At 37.1% G+C, this 19,447-nt stretch overlaps 1 protein-coding gene and 2 pseudogenes across 7 annotated transcripts; 1 reads left to right on the top strand and 2 right to left on the bottom strand.

The window, feature by feature from the left end:
- Window positions 1–1,598: 1,598 nt before the first annotated feature.
- On the bottom strand, window positions 1,599–2,467 carry LOC122137352 (annotated as a pseudogene).
- Window positions 2,468–7,118: 4,651 nt separating this feature from the next.
- Window positions 7,119–13,945, top strand: LOC122137351 (annotated as a pseudogene).
- Window positions 13,946–14,308: 363 nt separating this feature from the next.
- Window positions 14,309–19,127, bottom strand: LOC109090430 (histone acetyltransferase KAT5-like). 7 transcript variants are annotated; one of them, XM_019104241.2, is made up of 15 exons: window positions 19,034–19,127; window positions 18,856–18,922; window positions 18,579–18,647; window positions 18,317–18,453; window positions 18,087–18,155; window positions 17,379–17,552; window positions 17,151–17,267; window positions 16,691–16,753; window positions 16,145–16,393; window positions 15,691–15,780; window positions 15,312–15,452; window positions 15,085–15,178; window positions 14,778–14,937; window positions 14,611–14,692; window positions 14,309–14,509 (listed from the first exon to the last, which is right to left on the bottom strand). In XM_019104241.2, the coding sequence occupies exons 1-15, from the start codon at window positions 19,046–19,048 to the stop codon at window positions 14,375–14,377; spliced, it is 1,662 nt and encodes a 553-aa protein (XP_018959786.1). In that variant the 5' UTR covers window positions 19,049–19,127; the 3' UTR covers window positions 14,309–14,374. The 7 variants fall into 7 exon arrangements, with proteins under 7 accessions (XP_018959786.1, XP_042579700.1, XP_042579696.1 ...); XM_042723766.1 differs by having other exon boundaries at window positions 17,151–17,231; window positions 19,034–19,125; XM_042723762.1 differs by having other exon boundaries at window positions 18,995–19,049.
- Between the last annotated feature and the right edge of the window lie 320 nt (window positions 19,128–19,447).

The raw sequence follows: 19,447 nt of genomic DNA, 5'->3' as shown, positions 1-19,447 counted from the left end.
AATATAATCAACTTTTTGATGATATTCTAAATTATATAGACCAGTATATGCCTATAATGGGTCTGACAGAGGACAGGGGAATTTTTACCATTCTCTAAGCCAAGGAGTGAACTGGATTTGGCTGTTGACAGAAGACCAGGAATGCACTCAAAACACGGTTTAGTAAAATATTTTATTCATTTTCTCTGATTGGCTATACTAATAAGTGGCTGATGCGAATGGATCATAGACTATTTTAATTATTATATACATAACTATGAATTAGCTTGGAATAAAGGAATAAACCGAAATGCTTATTTCACTGAAGTCACATGGAATCCATCTAAAAGAAAACAATATTGGTTTTTGATTGAATTTTTGTGAGTGCGTGCTGTGTGTGCTGTGTGTGTGGTGTTTAATAATGTGTGTGTGTGTGTGTGTGTGTGTGTGTGTGTTTAATAATGTATAAATATTCAGTTAATTATGTCACTGAAACCTGGTGACCACTGTGGCAAATGTAGGTCAGTCCAAATTCCACTAAATAAATACTTATCAGTAAGCAATTTTAACAAAACAGATTAAAAAAAAGATGTCATGTTGTAACATAAAAAAAAGTACTTAACTCATGTCCATGAACAGAAACATTAACAAATGCTGGTCCAGAGAGACTGACCTATAGCAATATGAGTGGATAAAAATTTACAGTCACTTGTGGTTTATGAAGACTGGCGTCTTTTGGAGCTCTAGCGCCCCCAAGAGGTAATGCCCCCTGTGTACAGACCTACAAGTAAAAAAGAAATAAATCTCGAATTGAAATTTGAAAGTGTATAGAGTTACTTGTGCAATCAAGAAAAACTACATAGAATAATTACTTTAAAACTTTTTTTGACACACAGGAGTTTTTTAAATAATAAATCTTCATAGACGAATCTGAATTTTGATAATCTATCTGGCAACACAAGTATTTGTAGAGATAGTTTGTGGAGATAAAGATATGACAGCAATTATAAACCGGTTAGTGCTGTGACAGTTTCTGGATGCTTTGAGTGTAAGCTAAATTGTGTTTTATCTATCATAAATTAACTATCTACTGCAGTGATTCTCAACAGTTTTTTGACTCACAAGGCAGACACTTTTGGCTGAGACAATATTTGATGACCTTCCTGAGCAAGCTTGCGTTGTAATAAAAAAAGGACAGTTAATGTTGTACATGTTTAATTTTTAGGTTTTAGCATTTTCAATTAAGATTATGATAATCTAAGTAACATTTACATCATTTTTAAAAGACTTTCGGAAGCCAGTTTGCGAGGCCCTGATCTACAAGATAATGAAGTAAAGCTGATGAAATAAATTGGAACATTTCGGAACATACATACCTCATTTTTGTTGACCATTTTGCAAAACAAAAATGTGCAAAATGTGTTAAATCTAATCTTGGTCATCAACCAGTGATTCTATCACAAATATTACATTTTTATTGCATTGTTTTTAGGGACAATATGAGTAGGCCTAGGCTATAAAATTTGCCTACAGCAGTGTGAATTTATTTCAAATATTGCTCTACTAAAATTGCTGTGGATTAATATTATATGTCAAAAAAAAAAAAAAAAAAAAAAACCAAAAATTTCAAAAAAAAAAAAAAAAAAAAAAACCCACGATCAATGACTTTAGCCCTCATTAACATTAAGTGTTTTTGTGAAATAGCCTATTTAGGTTTCGGAGAGTGAGAGGACCAGCGCTTCTAAAAGGAGCACAGTTTCTGAGAGATCCAGGCTCCCACTGGGGAATCCTTTGGATGTTATTGAGAGATGACGACTTGTTGCCCTTGCCAACAAGAAAGACGATTTTCTGCGATGTTGAGCAGGATGCAGACGCCGGACACCGCAGCATGAATATAGTGAACCACTGTTTTCTCTGTTGGTCGGGACACAAAGCAGTCGACTATGTTTGGGCACGGGTACGAGTCACACTTTACCAGCCGGAACTCTTGTATCACGGGTAAAAATCATGTAGAACAGATACATAAAGGCGGATTTCGAATAACACACGGAACAGCAGACTGATCATGTATGTCCACCAAAGGGCGCCAGTAATTTTCATCTTTTGGTTTTTATCTGCTCTAAGTCTTTTGGACTGGTGCGGCCAGCTTGGCGGCATTACAACTTTTTGTCGATATGCCGACGATGTGCAATGGTGCATGGCAACCAGCCAGGGCGGGGGCCGGTAGAGACAATGATCAGCTGTAGCGCCACAGTCGGATGTGGGAGATGGGGAAGAAATGGTCGTAGCAGACGCTGTTTGCAGCGGGGCTGCTGGGTGTTGCAGATGAAGTGCGCTTTCCTTCATCGCCCCACACGCTCTCGGCCGCCACCACCAGAACCATGATCCGGAAAATGAAAAGGACAGACAGCCAAAATCCGCCCAATGCCGGTGGAATGCCGGTTTTCACGCCGCTGATCCGGATAAGTAATAAGACGCCCCAGTTCATTTTTGGTTCCAGATCTGTAAAAAAAAAAAAAGACGGAGAAAAAAGTCCACTGTTATTAGGGAACACACACACACACAACTTTGTATAGCTATACATTAGCCATAGTGAGGCTACGTACATTGACACAATGCCAATCTCTAGCTCATTACTTCAGAAACTAAGTGCCCGTCTCACCCAAACCCTTACCCTAAACCTAACCTTTACCCAATTTTAACTTGATCCCTAAAACCAAGTCTTGACCCTCAAACAGGCCTTTGAAGGGGTCTCAGAAAGTGAGGAGCAGGCAAAATGCCCTTCCTCACTTTACAAGACTGACCTCACTTTGATGGTCTAAAACTCAAACTGCTCCCTCACAAAAAAAGCTGTACAATGCATGCACACGCACACACACACACACACACTACACACACGCACACGCACACACACACACACACACACACACAGCGACAGGTTAGAACAGAACGATTAGAACAGAAGCCACTCTAAAACGCTAAACGGGTGCAGGAAGGCATCATACAGTGATCAGCTTGTTATCTGACATATTTTAATGTTATTTAAATATATACACACACTACTTACAAAAAATGGCGCCATCAGGAAGATTTAAAAAAATATATTAATCAAAATATTTTTATTCAGCAAGGAGACATTAAAGATCAAAAGTGGCATGGGTTACATTTAAAATGTTACAGAATATTTTTATTTCAAATAAATGCAGTTGTTTTTTTGTTTGTTTTTTTACTTTATTTTCTTCAAAAATCCTAAAAAAGCATCAGTTTCCACATAAAAACCTTAAGCAGCACAACAGTTTTTTCAACACCGTGATCATTCGAATAATTGTGGTTGAGCACCAAATCAGCGTTTTTATTTCTGAAAGACTCAAACTGAAGGCTGCAATAATGGCTGCTGTAACTTCACCACCATATATATATATATATATATATATATATTATATCATATATAAATATACTCATATATATATAGTATATAATATATATATATATATATATATATATATTATATATATATATATATAGATAGTTTAAATATTAAATAGAGAACAGTTATTTGAAATTGTAGCTCAATGATTCGCAATATCACTGTTCTTTTTACTGGATTTATAATCAAACAATACTGCATTTTTGGTTGAAACATAAGAGATGCCTTAAACCCTAGTAGCCTAAAAACAGAACACACAGCAAGCAAAAATGTGCACCAGCACTGATGCATAAAACCCATATAACACATCACAAGTCTGGATTTAAGCCCCGTCTTATTTACTGTTCAATAAACCATGAGAAGTCAAAATAAGAAACACATAATGACCACGTCTGATGCAACGTCACAAATATAGATTCTTTAAAGCAATGCACAACCACAAGAATATGAATTTACATTATACCTTTGACAATGGACTTAAATGTCCTTGTCCTGTCCCTGTACTTCTAGCATGAAAGTGATTTTTCATGACTGTATGCTACCTGAATGTACCTCATTTTTTTTTTTTCTGAAACCATCATTTTTAACAATTTTACAATTACATTTTACAAGAAAAGCAAGTGCAAGGACAAAATACAACCACATCTACAGCAGAAAACAGCAGCAAACCAACCATAGAGAAAGTGAGAGTGAGAGAAAGAGATTTATGCAGTATTCAGACATTACCAGGCTCCGCAGGTGTGTGCTGTTAGTGGGCATGGGCAGAGCCCGTTGTAGAGGGTTCCTGAGACCCGCCGTGTCTCCGGTGTGTGTGTGTGTGTGTGTGTGTGTCTACTTAACCTTCTTCAGATGGAGTGTCTCCAGCTTGTGCACACAAACCATTTATGAAGGCACAGCCACCCATGTGAAGGTGACCGGGCGAACTCAGAGCCAATTGTCATTCTCCCATCACACAATGAAAGCGTGGGTTCAGTCACAGAACAAGAGTGGTGCGCGCTTGGATGTGTGTATTTCTGTGATAACGGGTCACAGAGTATCTTCCATTTTTTTGCCTTTCAACTGCCTCAGATTTATGTAATATAAAATGCTCTGACCTCACAGGACCGCGCAGCAGCAGAGTTTTCTTTTTTTATTCATTATGAAATCAGATTTTCTAGGTTTAAGAATTAAAGGTTTTAGAAGTTTAGAACTGGTAATAAATGGGTTTTGGTTAGAAATGTGTCAACAGAGCTTGTTTTGCAAATACTCTGAATATACAACCATTTTGAAATTCATTAAAATTATGTCTAAAATGAGTCTTATCATGTAATTTTGTTTTACATAATTGGTGAATATTGCTATATTTCTATAATTTTTGACATTTAACATAATAGAATATGATTGTAGTCTCCTCCTCTCTCTCTCTCTTCTCCTCTCTACTCTCTCTATAGCAAAATTAAAAATTGTTGTCTTGTAATGGTGAAATATCAAATGTACCATTTGCATTACCACCTTACAGTCTTCTACATCTCAATCAGTGCAAAGTGTTTTTATGTTTTATTACTTTTGGGTAGTTTTCCCCCCTCTACTACTAATAAATTGTGGATTGTGTTTTATTATTGTTTTAAGGAAATACAGCAATAGATGTCATCATACATTCTTAAAAATAAATGTTACAAAAAAAAATTTTTTTTCACCATTTAGAAGTACCATTTTTGATTCCCTAAAGAACCTTTCAAAGAACAGTTTTAAATAGAACCTTTCCTCCTCTTAGTTTAAAGAGCAATTAATTTTTTATTTTTATTTATTTATTTATTTTTTTGGTACTATAAAGAAACTAGGATCTATAGGTGTTAAAAGTTCTTCATGGAACTATCAATGCCAATAAGGAACCCTTATATTTTTTACAGGGTAGAGAAAAGGAACATCTTGAACATACATCAGAAATCAATTTAAGTGCCTCATGTCCCAAGATACTGCAGAACATCTTCACTTCAAATACAGATTTTTAGTTTCCCAGAGTATCTTCTGATTTATTACTATGTGTAGTATATTCCATGATCAGTGAGTGTTTGTAAACTTTCTAAATTAGAAGTAAATCAGGCAGATGGGGTGTTTCATGCCTGACTTTACTGGTTTGGTAGTTGGTTGATTACTGAGTTGCTGGATTTGAACATGGTGGTGGTAGTTGATTATGACAGGGTTTTAATTGGTAGGTTTAGTACTGTGTTTGATAGGGTTTGGTATTTGGCTGATGTTTACCTGCGGTTTGGTGAGGGTCCCTGCCAGCAGAAGAAGAGTGTTGAAGTCACACTCGCACAGGAAAGGGTTGCATGTTTCCCCAGTGCCCCAGATTATGCTGCAGTACCGGAGGAATTTGCATTGCTAATCACTCGTGTCACAGTCCACGCTGTTACTCACCCCCCACTACCAACATCTCCACACAAAAGATGCTTGTGCTGCCCGTCCCTTAACCATTCAGATCAGATCCAAGGCACACACCCACCAGCAGACACTGTGACGCAAATTATGTACAAACGCATTACACATGAACAAACATACCAACAACTCACCTACATAAGCTTGTACATAGGTTTGCTTTCACACACATTCATAACCATGTACATACCAGGAAAAGTTTACACAAAGTGCACACTGCACACTGCACACTGATCCAGTTTTCTGTATTCACAAATGTGTTAAACAAACAAAACTGTTTTTAGATAACGATGTATTATAAAAAGCACTGAAATTACATCCATAACAGCAGCTTCAAAAGATCATATTCATCCAAATGGTTATCCTTATTATCAATGAAAAACATAGAATTTAATTAATTGCTCTTCCATTTGAGACGGTATAATGGCACATACAAGAATGTACAGTAGATTGCCCCCTTTGATTTCTATTAATCCTAGGGTTTTATAACTTCAGCTGACCTAGGAACTTAATACTGGAAACTAGGAAATATACCAGACTTTTTATTTGTCAAAAAATAAAAAATAAAATAAAATAAATACTAATTGCCTCTATGTCTATCTTTTACTTTCATTTTGTCCATTATTTGCCGCTGTCTTGTCCAGAATGTTTCACATATGTACAGTCACTGAGCTTGTCCTTCTCTATTTTTCAGTAAATTCAGTTACAGTTAAATCAGTTAAAAACACTGTTTGTCAATGTTATATCTACATCTAACACAATTTTTAAAGAATTAAAAATGTTGTAATAATATCAATGCTTTTTAAAAATCATATTTGGTCAATAAAAGGCATTTGCTTCATTCATTTTTATTAACCCTAATCCCAACATCCCAACATTTTTAATATTAAAGGACATTAACATTTCGACATTAACATGTAAGTAAAATAATAAAGTAAAGTTTGTTTTTTTAAATACGTGGACATTCTTTTAACTTTATTGGTTGTTGTTGTTGTTTATTAAATACATATAGTTACATTTGCGCTCATGCTGGTGTTTGTGTCTCACGTTGTTTAATCTAGTTTTAATCTGGCGGAAGAAAATCCCACAAGAGGTGCACAACAAACACGCGCTCACGGTCACAAACGCCCCAACGCGCGAGCGCGCACTTGCCAGCCCCCACCTAGAGGGATTCTGGGAAGACATGGCCGGACCTTCCGACTGTTAGTGTTCACTGTGAGACTCCGCACTGAACACTTACTAAATTAACAGAGTTGTAAGTTAATTTGACAACTTTATCAGTGGCGCGGTCGGGATGGAGGAAAGCGGCCAGTCAGTGTGGACAGCGTCGCGTCGCCGGTGCAGGTAACGTTACTTACCAAGATAAAACAACACGTCTCTCTCACACAGACTCATTACTGAGTGAATATTATACAATAACTGACTTACCTGATTCGCAAACGCGCTGTATGAAAAACCGTACCGGGACGTTATATAAGATATATTTTTAAGCTTTCTATTGAGGAGCGCTTCAGCTAAGTAACGTTATGGTTATTTCGGAAGCGCATAGTTCACCCAGAAATAAAATTGCTCTGGTCATTATTTGCTCAGCTTTTCATTTTTGTTTCAAACCTGTATGACGACTTTCTTTCATTAATCTGTAAAAAAAGTACATCCAAAGGAGCTGTTAGGCAGTGTGACACCACTCATTTTTACTGTGTAGTAAAGTAACTGTTAGATGTAATGATAGTGAATGATGAGCTGACTCTAACGACATACAGGTTTGGAGCAAACATGAGTATCAGTAATTTATGAACAGAATTTTTCATGTTCTGAGAAAAAACACTTCCTTTAAGGTGTAAAAGCTCATAGGTGTGCTTTAATCCGTCTTTATCCTCTTTCAGCTCCACCACGACACGCTCAGACGCTCCAGTGGCCCCAGAGTTTCAGACACGGAGCTCAGCGAGGTCAGTGAGGGCCAACGTCCACCCAGCCATTCTTATTCTGTTCCTTAAACTGTTGTACTGCTCAGTGAACTGTTACTATGACTAAACCTCATCTGTTTTTAAATTCATTACAGAGTAGGTAAAGCAAAGGCAGTTGAAAAGGTATGAAAAACGTATGAAAATGTGAGCCTGTGAATTTTGGATTAAGTCTCAGTTCCTTTATCATTGATCTCGTGTTCTTCTGTGTGCCAGGTGTACAAGGACCACAGTAAAAGACGAACTTCTCTCTTCTGCCAGAGGAACTGGTTCAGGATTCCGGTCTTTGTGGTACATTATACTGACTTCCGGTACATCATCCCATTCTGATGGTTTAAATGTATCTGTTTATTGTGTGTGTGTGTGTCCAACAGCTAAAGATCGTGACTTATATTCTGTCAGGTCATTGGGCCTGTTAGAGGATCTCTGACGTCACTAATACAGACTTTTCTTTCATATGCACTGACGGGTAAGAGCCACGTGCTTATGCTGTTTCCTGTTCTGTATGACGGCTGGAGAGAATTTCTAAAACTAATAGACCTTCCATCACCCCATTTGTTGTGTTGGTAGGAAACCGGTGTTTGGGCTAGATCTACCCACTGGGAGCGTTTGCGCAGAGTAGAGAAGATTGGAAGCAGACCAAGTAGCAGAGGAGATGTCTCGTACAGGCTGTTTGTCATGCAAGGTTTTAAGTGTCGTTGTTTTTTTTGAAAATATAAAAAATAAATAGTTTTCTGTATATATATATATATATATATATATATATATATATATATATAGGCTATATATAAAATAATTTGATTAGTAATGCTCTAAATCTGATTAGTAACGCCTTTCTCAAACTCAGAGTGCTAAATAAAGCTGGCAAAATATAATCTGTTAGATGAAAAATGCACACTTGAAAAACTTAAAATTTAGAAATGTTTTTTTACGTACAAGAATGTGATCGAATGACAAAAGCACAACAAAATTGATATATATATATATATTTATTTATATTATAATATATATATATAATATATATATATTATTGCCCAGTATTTTTACTTTCATTTTAATACTTTCACATTTTTATTTTTATTATAGTTTAAGTTTTAGTATTTGTTGTTATGTAATGGAATGTGAACATATGGCACATATGAAAAACACACTGCTAAAAAAAATATAATATAGTTTTGTGATAGGGCCATTGAAAATATTGCCAAGACATTAAACTGGCAGGTGAATAAAAACCCTTACCATTGAAACCCTGATGCATCTTTTTTTTTTTACTCTTTCATATTTGCCTTAATGTGGTGTGTCTTGTAGGATATGAGGAATCTACGTTTTGTGCACAAAAGAACCTTGAGTACTCACTAAAGAAGTCAGTGTTCGAGGTTCTGATGAAGTTTGCGCTTTTCCAGTGTTCAAACAACATGGTGAGAAACACAAATAAACAGAGAGCATATATAAAATATAGCATATAGTATTATTTATATACTAAAATTAAACTGATTCAGCATCAGCCCTAAAATGCATTATATCTCTGTCTGTCTCCTTCCTTTCTCTTTGTCTAGTCTCTCTTTGCAATTTGAGTATAAGCAGGTGTTTCCCGAGAACGGATGGAAGGTGTATGATCCACTGGCTGAATACAAGAGACAGGTACAGCCTGTGTTTATTCATGGTGGTAAATATTTTTTCATCCAATATGTGTTGCAAAAATAAATCACTTTTAGAGTGATTAGAACTCTTAATGTAATGCACAGTTGGCTTGTATCACCCTAAAGGGGTTTTGTTTTGCAACTAATGATGATTCATTATCCCATGTATCACAGGTACTTACCAAATTAATACATGAAAATATAATCTGAAATAATTACAAAATTATTCAATATTGAATATTTATTGTATTATGTAATGTCCATATAATAATAAAATATATTAGATATATTCCTTATCAAAAATGAATAATATAAAATAATTTTTTTTTTTTCTTTTTTACCATTTTAAATATTTGAATAGAATGAGAATGACTACGGAGTGAAAAGACTTCTTTGCACAACTGTATAGAATATTGTTTACCTGGGACAACAAGCATTTATATCTAGTTTATCATCATTATGCAAAAATATTTGCTGCAAAATGCTGTGATCAACCAATGAGAATCACGTTTTTGTGCGGCGTGTTTGTAAAATACACATGTGTGTATGTGTGTGTAGGGTCTTCCAAACGAGAGCTGGAGGATCTCCAAAGTAAATGACCACTACGAGGTGTGTGATTCATACCCAGCAACACTGCTATTTGTCCCCGCAGTAACCATTACTGATGAGAGAACTGCGACGCGTCTCCAGCTTTAGGGCCAAAGGACGCATTCCGGTCAGCTGTCATGAGATGTTTCTGAATCATCACACATCAGTCTGTGTGTGCACAATTATTCGTCACCGGGCCTCACCACTAAAAGCTGTTTGCTCGCCCTGGTTTAGGTGCTGTCATGGATCCACCCAGAGAGTCAGGCCGCAGTGGTGCGTGCCAGTCAAACGATGGTGGGCCAGAACGGTCGCCGCTGCAAAGAAGATGAGAAGCTCCTTCAGGCCATTATGGACGCAAACGCTCAATCACACAAACTGTTCATATTCGATGCCAGACCAAGTGTGAATGCTGCAGCTAACAAGGTAGGCACTCACTTTAACTTCAAGTGTGCGTTTTGAATGGAAGAAGAAATTTTGAAAGCCTGTGTTTATATGCATTTTAGATGAAAGGAGGTGGGTTTGAGAGTGAAGATGCTTATCAGAACGCTGAACTGGTATTTCTGGATATCCACAACATTCATGTAATGCGTGAGTCGCTGCGGAAACTGAAGGACGTTGTCTATCCCAACATTGAGGAATCTCACTGGCTTTCCAATCTCGAGTCCACCCACTGGCTGGAGCATATTAAGGTGAGACAAGCGTGATCACATTAATCACCTTCTCAAATGTTAGGAAACATGAGGATGATGAATGTGGCCCTGACTGTGGTGGTGTGTGTATGTGTGATAGTTGATCCTGGCTGGAGCTTTAAGGATAAGCCGATAAGGTGGAGTCTGGGAAAAACCTCAGTGGTGGTTCATTGCAGTGACGGCTGGGACAGAACTCCTCAGCTGACCTCACTGGCCTTGATAATGCTGGACTCTCACTACAGAACCATACGAGGCTTTCAGATACTGCTGAGAGAAAGAGTGGGCTCAGCTTTGGTCACCGCTTCCAACAGGTCAGAGGTCCAGTTGTAGTTCACATGATACAGCAACAAGCAAGACTGTGAGAGAATAATAGGTTTCCCGTATCCCAAATTGCTCACTTGTTAACTCATTCACTATTTGTATATAATAACTGCTTCATAGTGCCCTATATAAGTGCACTAGTATCTGGGCACATACCATTATATTGACATATGATCTAATTTCTTTGTTTTATGTGCTGCACAGCTACTCCAGAAACCAAATTAAGCCTTTCTATCGGAAATTGCATTTTCATTGTAATATATTTTTCTATTCTATCTATTTTAGTTCTATAGAATATATAATATACTTTTGACCATTTAAAAAAAAAAATACAAAAACATAATATGTACACTACCATTCAGAAATGTAGGGTCAGTAAGATTTTTTTTCAGTAAAGAAATTAATACTTTTATTCAGGAGGGATGCATTAAATTAATCAAAAGTTACAGTGAAGGCATTTATAAAGTTACTGTTTTTTTCTCAAATGAATGCTGTTCTTTTCTACTTTCAATTCATGAAAGAATCCTAAAAAATGTACACACTTTCTCAAATATTAGGTAGTACAATTGTTTTCAACATTGCTAATCATTAGATATGTTACTTGTTCCTCAATCAGCATATCAGAATGATTTCTGAAGGATCATGTGGCACTTAAGACTGGAGTAATGACTGCTAAAAAAATTGCCATCACATGAATAAATTATATTTGAACATATATTCAATACAAAACAGTTATTATAAATTGTAATAATAGTTCACAGTATTTTTATTGTATGTTTGATCAAAATAAATGTAGCCTTTGTGAACATAAAAGATTTCTATCAAATTGTTAGAAAAATCTCACTGACCCCATACTTCTGAACATGACTGTATTTTGTGTATACAGCGAGTGGGCCATGGTGATAAGAATCACACAGATGCCGATCGCTCACCAATCTTCCTGCAGTTCATTGATTGTGTTTGGCAGATGACAAGACAGGTGAGTGCAAAACACCCCAGGGTTTCCAGAGCAACACCTGCCCACCTGCCCATGTCTTCAGTATGTTCTGTGGTCTTTGTCTGTATAAGTAATAGGTATTTGTGTTTGTAGTTTCCTGCAGCTTTCGAGTTCAATGAGTATTTCCTCATAACAATACTGGATCACCTCTACAGCTGCCTCTTTGGCACATTTCTGTGTAACAGTGAGCAGCAAAGACTTAAAGAGGTAAGAGTGAGAATGGCCTTGGGAATAAATGTTTGCACACTTTATATGCATCTCATTTAAAGAGTAGGGATATGACAGTTAGATCATGATGTAATTTGGCAGATGCTTTTATCCAAAGCAACTTACAGTAAATTATCTGTTGTCATTGTTTGTGGGAGACTTGTTTATTTATAAGTGTGTGTGGGTCTAAGAGACTGTCTGTTTTGTGTTTAGGAAGTCCCGAAGCGCACTGTGTCTCTATGGTCGTTTGTGAACAGTCAGCTAGAAGAGTTTGTGAATCCGCTGTATGTACATTATCCCTCCCATGTGCTCTCTTCCCCCCCCCACCGTTGGTATACGACACCTCCAGCTCTGGGTCTCCTACTACATACGCTGGAATCCTCGCATGCGACCACAGGTACACTCCAGGTTTTAATGGATGTGTAGGTACTGAAATTGTTAGGTTTATTATCTGACTCTGCTAGCTAGTTTGCTCACATTTGAAAGACAATTCATTCAGGCTTTTCACACTGGACTTAAAACCCCAGGCTATCGTCATTCTAAACTCTGCATTTGACCCCGGGCAAAGGGTAATTTAGCACCACTTTTACCCGGAGTTGTGAAACTATCAAATGGTGACAGAAAACATGAATGAATGAAGAAAAAAAACCATTTCAGGAAAAACTTGACAGTATTGGACTGCATTTGTCCAATCAGTGACATTGACACCGCAAATAAGGATGTTAACCTGGGGTTTAGGAATGTACAGTGTCAATTTATGAATACCCAGTATTAATTGTTAACCCCATGTGAAATATGAGCAATGTAAATCAAGATAACCCAGAATTATGTTTACCCAGGGTTATCCATCAACTAAACGTCAGTCATTTTAGCTATCATTTTAAGGACATATAATGTGTTTTTAAATGGCTTGTGCTGTTTATGTTTGGTTTGAAAGTCTCAGTTTGATGAAAAATTTATTTTAGGAGCCTGTCCATCAGCGCTACAAAGAGCTGCTAGCAAAACGGGCAGAGCTTCAGAAGAGGGTGGAAGAGCTGCAGCGCGAGGCGGCCAATCGTATGGCCTCGTCATCCTCCGAGAAGGCGGGGTCTCCCACGCGCTCCATCACACCTGTGCAGACCTTTGTTTAGGTTTTAATGAATGTAGATGCCCACACACACCGCGTGAGCATGTCGCACGGCTCTCATGTTACTTGCAGTGATGCACTACTGATTGTAAATTGTAAATTCACACACTAACATTCACCTCGCTGCTACCAGCTGGCTGGATGGATGGAAGAAGCTTTTAATCACTAAAACTGTTTCATACTAGTATTATATTAATACATTTATTAAGACTATTAAAGCACTAATACATATTAGAAGCATATTAGGGCTTGTACTGTATGAGCTGTATGTAGTAGAACTCTGTGCCTGAGCATCACATGACCAATGTATTGTGATGTCACTGGGATTCTGCCTGCATCATCTTGATGCAGAGGAAAGTTGAGGCCAGTTTTTCAGCCTCAGGGTTTTGCATTCAGGCTTCTGTCTTTACTTGAAATTCCGAACTTTCTTGGGCTTGTTTAAAATGACACTATGTAATCATATTATAGATATGCTCTATAATCCAACTTTTGCTTATACATTAACATTATTGACAAATGAAATGTGTTGACCCTGATTCAGTTAGGAGTTGTCCATAGCAATAAAATATCTGAGGAATATGGATCTAGACAACAGATGGTGTTTCAGTCGTGTGGGGATGTATACATTCAGTATATTTACATGCACAGTTATAATTGTGCTAGAGCTGGTGTAGTCTTTTTTTTCTTTTATTTGTGTAGTCAAGCTGCAGTCCGAGTATCCATGACACAATGTGTAACTGAATATTTAAAATATTAAATACATGTAATGCATCACATATTTCAGATAATGCACAGAGCAATCCTATATCTTTAATCTTTAGTGACTAAGAAAACGTGTTTATAATCCCAAACAGTATAAAGAGACTGTTTTTTTACACATTTATTAAAATTTTTGAGGTGGCTCAATATTTTGTGTTTTATATAAACGGCATAAAAGTGCATAAATACAAGACCATTTACAGTATTTATGTTGGTTTTAATTCCTGTCTGTGTCTGTGAGCTAGCGGCCCTCCTTTATACCTCACCACTTGCCCCTCTTGCTCCAGTCTTTAGGAGTGAAATGCAAGCATTTGGGATCAATGCGAAGGTGGCGTTTCTCCATGGCACGCTCGTGACCTTCCACTATGTCCTCAGACAAGGTCAGGATATATTGACCCTGCAATGGAGAAGAGCATATCTGACTAATGACTAATTTCTGATTTTTCTACCCCAAAATAATTCCAATTGAGAAGTGTTCATTCAAAGTGTTATTTTTACCTTGTAATAATTGATGAGGTTGAGGTATTGAAGAGTTGATATCACATCCTCTTTCTTGACACTTGTGATCTCGCTAATTTCACTAAGAACATCAAAAGCAAGAGCAATGCTAGAAAACTGTGCCTATAAAGTATTTCCTTAGTACAGTACAACCAGTGGGCACATACTTGATGGTGATCTGTGGCCGCTCGCCATTCTCTGATTTGAGGTCCATGAGTATCTCCAGAATGGTCTGGGACCAGTATGAACGGTACGAGAGCAGGCCCAAATCAGATAGAGGTTTCTCTGGGGTGCCGGTCTTTCCTTCCACCTTTGAGAGCTCATAACCGGAGATAAGATGTATTTTTTAAGCAAGGCCCACAACATTCAGGGCTTATTACATTAAATAACTTTTGAGGCATAAATAATTATTGAGCAAAAATGCTGTTTGACTAATGCAATTTGATTAGTCATGAAAACTATAAAATTACTCACTGAACTCTATTAGTAGTTTGCCATAGCCTCGTCTCTGATAAGGTGGCAAGGTCAGGATACAGGCCACATTATAGTCTTCTGTTGATTCCTTCTCCTTTAATGAACAAGGAAAAAGACATTTAATGCAGTGGCCTTGAAGCCAAGAGCTGTTCATTTTAAATACAGCACAAGCAATTTTTGAAGGATTAAAAAACATAAAAACAGATGCCAGCAGAGATAAAATATACCTTTGAGAAGTAGCCAACTATATGGAAACCCTTTGAGTCATACTCCGTCATAACATAGAAGAGGAAAGGATCTGTGTCGTAGTACAGGGTCTTATGGTCCAGGAAGCATTTGGCCAACAAACACAAATTTTGGGAATATGCCTGTGCAGTGAAAGAGAAGATTTAAAATAGATTTAAAAGACCTTTAAGAGACCACAAAAGATGTATAGTACATGCAGTACAACATGTGCACTGGATCCTATTAAAGGAAAAATGTCCAAACAGCAACATTTAAATATTCTTGATTACGTTTAGCCAATTTAACAACATCATTCTAGAGTTATTGGTGTTAAAGCACTAATACAAACTCTAATTTTGTCATCTGCCTCTCATTACACACCTTGTTTTTTCTGCCATCTATTTCAAAAAAGGAGATGGTTCCTTTGCGGTATATCTCATTTCCTGGTGGATGCCGCAGGTTGCATTTTGTCTGTAAAAGTTACAGAAGGAGTAATAGTTATATTAAATGTAATACAATTAAATACAAAATATGTGTAACTATAACAGCTATTCAAAGATGTGGTCACATTTCCCACTGCAAAATTTCAATGGGAATCTGTGCAATCCAAGAGTTTTACATGAGGGTAGAAATGCGCCCCAAGCAGACTTCACTGGTGTTCAAGCTGGTTATGCAAATTCACCGCACTGTCCAACAGAAAGCTGCTCGGTTTAAATGTGACTTCAGTGTGTGGTGTACTTTATGCATGGCTACACCATTGACAGTGAAAAATGTCTGCAAAATTTCACTTATGTGACTGCACACCTTAACCCTACAGTTATTCAACTACTCTTACCAAGTGTCTTTGGAGACATTTGAGGCTCTTGAGGTATTTGAGACAGAATTCACAGAGGTAGAGAATGGGCAGAGAGGTGAGCTCCTGTGGGTATGGAGAGAAGTACCAAGGCTTCAGTCTGTGCCGGCCCAGCTCAATACAGTCTATGTTCTTCATTCGTGTCACAATGTCATCATGACTGCGGTCGGACACCAAGCTACCAGTCATGCGCGGGGCAGATGGGATTCCATCTGAACTGTCCTGAGAGTCCTGAAACCAGAAAGCAGAGTCAGGGAGAATAGTATGAAACATCAATACGTGAAGACAGTGACTGTGCTTCATATTTAAAAAAATGGGATTCATATAAACAGTTTTTTTTTTTTTTCATGTCAAGTTTACCTGATTTCTTTACAAAAATATATATTTATGTATTCAGTGCAATGGATTCTACTACTTAATTTAGAGAATCCATTCTGTTTAGAATCGGATTCTTTCACGACCCTAAGCCTCCATTCTGACAAGATACTCAAACCAAAGCAAAAGCAATGGGAAGTAAATGAGCCGGACCTCTCCTGGCAGCAAATAGACGGTGGAGCAGCGAGGGCTGTTATTCTGGAACATCTTTACCATCTAGAAAGACACAAGGGGTTGCAAAGCTTTGGGAAATTTGAATGGAGGAAGGTAAGCCATAGAAGAGCAGAAAGCAAAATCTCAGTGGAAAACGTTTTAATGATTTGGTTTTGGTTGGAACCCAGTTCTCACTCAGCTCTTACCAGTAGTCAGTGTTGGTTAATATAACTGTACAGAACTTTTATAACACAGTATTTCACCTATAACAATAGTACTACTGTTAAATTAAAGTACCATCATAAAATATACAGAAAAGAAGTGCCCTAAAACATCACAATCCTACTTTTAACAGATGCTGAATTACTTTTTTTTTTTCAGCACCATCTTGATAAATAATGTAAAAAAAATTGAGGGAAAATTTTTTGGGGGAATGAGCATTTTTAGCTGCAGGACATACCTCATCTGTCCCTCCACAACTTTTTCTTTTTCTCCCAGGCTGAGGAGGAATGAGATGACGCTGGATGGATGATGTGCCATTCTTCCAGGAGGAAGAAGCAGAGGCGATAAAGAAAGGCTTGATTTTTAAAACAATATTTTAAAAACTTTGTTATACCTAACATTTAAATTCAATAATTTTTAAGAGACAAACAATTTTTGAATTGTTTCAGATACGGTGATTTCTTACTGTGGTGAGAGAGGTGAGTGGTTCATGCTCGTCTCTGGATTTAATGCTGAAAGAGGAATCTCTCATTGCTGGATACACAGAGGCCTGACTCGCTTCTGCAGAACCAGGAAGTGAAGGCACTGGAGTCGCTGTGGTCACTTGTGTTGCCAAAGATACTGACTCTGCTTTCCTTTTCTGTAAGATCAAGCAGAAACAACAGCTGCTTTTTTTCTCTGCAACATTCTTTAAAATGTACTAAAAGTCATCATACCTGACAACAAAACCATGAGTGAACTTCTGCCACTTACCTCATGAAAACAAATAAAGACTAGTGAGTAATGAGAATGTTCTTATTGATGGGGTCTGGCTGAGCTTTAACATACAGAAAATGAATAGATTTGCTTAAGGAGTAACAAAACATCTTTTTTCAGTTCCCCGTGTAGTAAATAATAAAAATGTATCTAGTATTTTGGATCTTAGTAACTTGGCATCTTTCAAAGATTTAATCTTATGTCATTCCTTTTATGCAATGTTTACATTATTGTGCAATAAATATCTTTAATTAACATGTCACATAAAAGGTTCTAACTGCAGTTTAAATCGAGATGAGGCAAAAACTGCATCCCTCACACTTTGAAAAGTGGATAATGAGCTTATTCAAATTAGTCTTTAAAAAACTCTCCTGTACAGATTGATTGGCAAAAAAGAGCGGGCAGGGGTCTTCTGTACCAGTGTGGGGAGGGTTTTGCCTCTTGAAGGAGCTGAAGCAGACTGAACATGGAGATCTAGACTCTTCTTCTAAATTTGAACAGAAAGTGAGAGATGATAAACGGACGGAACAGCATGCAAATCTGAAAACAGCTGTGTATGATATATATATACTGTATATTTCTGCCACTGACGTGGGCCAGTGTTGTTTCTACGTCTATAGCCACAGATTACAGAACAGATTCTCTTACCACGTCTCTCTCTGGGGAGCTCGGGCGAGACCCAGGCAGCCCATTCTTCATAGGAGTCTTTGCCTCCTTCTTGGGAAACTGGAGCTTCTTAATATCCAGTCGGTCTGGAGTGACCCATTCATCCAGGCGCTTATTGACTTACAAAAAAACCAACAAATTTAGCAAAGTTTGTGCTTTGAAATTAAAAGCTCAATATGGAATCATTCACACTCTGAAGGCAAAAAAAAGAGGTAAGTGACCAAAGCTAATAATTAATACTCACAGTCAATATAGTGGACATAGTAGAGATTTTTTCCAGAGATGTCTTTAACACTGAGAATTTCAGCCAAAGCTATGAAGGGACGAAATTAGAAATTACTAATTACAAGCAAACCGTTAAATTCGTAAATATCTACGTATATAGATATATATATATATCAGTATACTGCTATTCGCATGTAGCTGTTTTTGTATACACGAGCACTGACATTAAGGCAGAGGAGCTGCTAGTGTTATTGTGTACATACGCAGCTGTCAGGCTGATGCTATTGGATACTTACGCCATTCGTCTTCATTTTCTTGATTTTTTCGCAGCACGGGAAGTCGACAGCCCTCAGTAATGTCAACCTATGAGGACATAACGCGATTACAAATGACATCGACCAACACAGACAGAACAAATTTCATTTAAACCCCCACCAAGACCACATAGAAAACAACCGTCTCTCCATTACCCACCGACTGATCCGCCATATTTTTTATCAGGCGCACAGAAGAGAGTGCGCTGCTGCAGAACGCGTTGATTTTGCCTTGAGTGACGCACTAACTATAACTGATACAATTATTTTAGCAATACGGCTACTATATAAATACACTGTTTATATAGTGATTTAAATCCTTTTTTGTGTCATTTACAAAAAAATAATAATAATAATAATAACAAATAAATAAATAAATCCTGCGATCAAAATGTTGAGCTAAATTCGACATTTAGATGAAAATCTTAATTAAAACGTATGGTTTTATATGCTTATTTACTGTCAAATGTCAAATTTGAAAAATTAAGGAAGGAAAATAATAAGGAAAATAAAAATAATAATAAAAATAATAAAATAACATATTCCATGTTTAGTTTAAGTATTACATGATGGG

The sequence above is a fragment of the Cyprinus carpio genome, chromosome B5, assembly GCF_018340385.1.
Source record: "Cyprinus carpio isolate SPL01 chromosome B5, ASM1834038v1, whole genome shotgun sequence".
NCBI classification, from domain to species: Eukaryota; Metazoa; Chordata; class Actinopteri; order Cypriniformes; family Cyprinidae; genus Cyprinus; species Cyprinus carpio.
The sequence above is the reverse complement of the archived record's forward strand: the minus strand, read 5'-3'. Positions and strand labels throughout refer to the sequence as shown.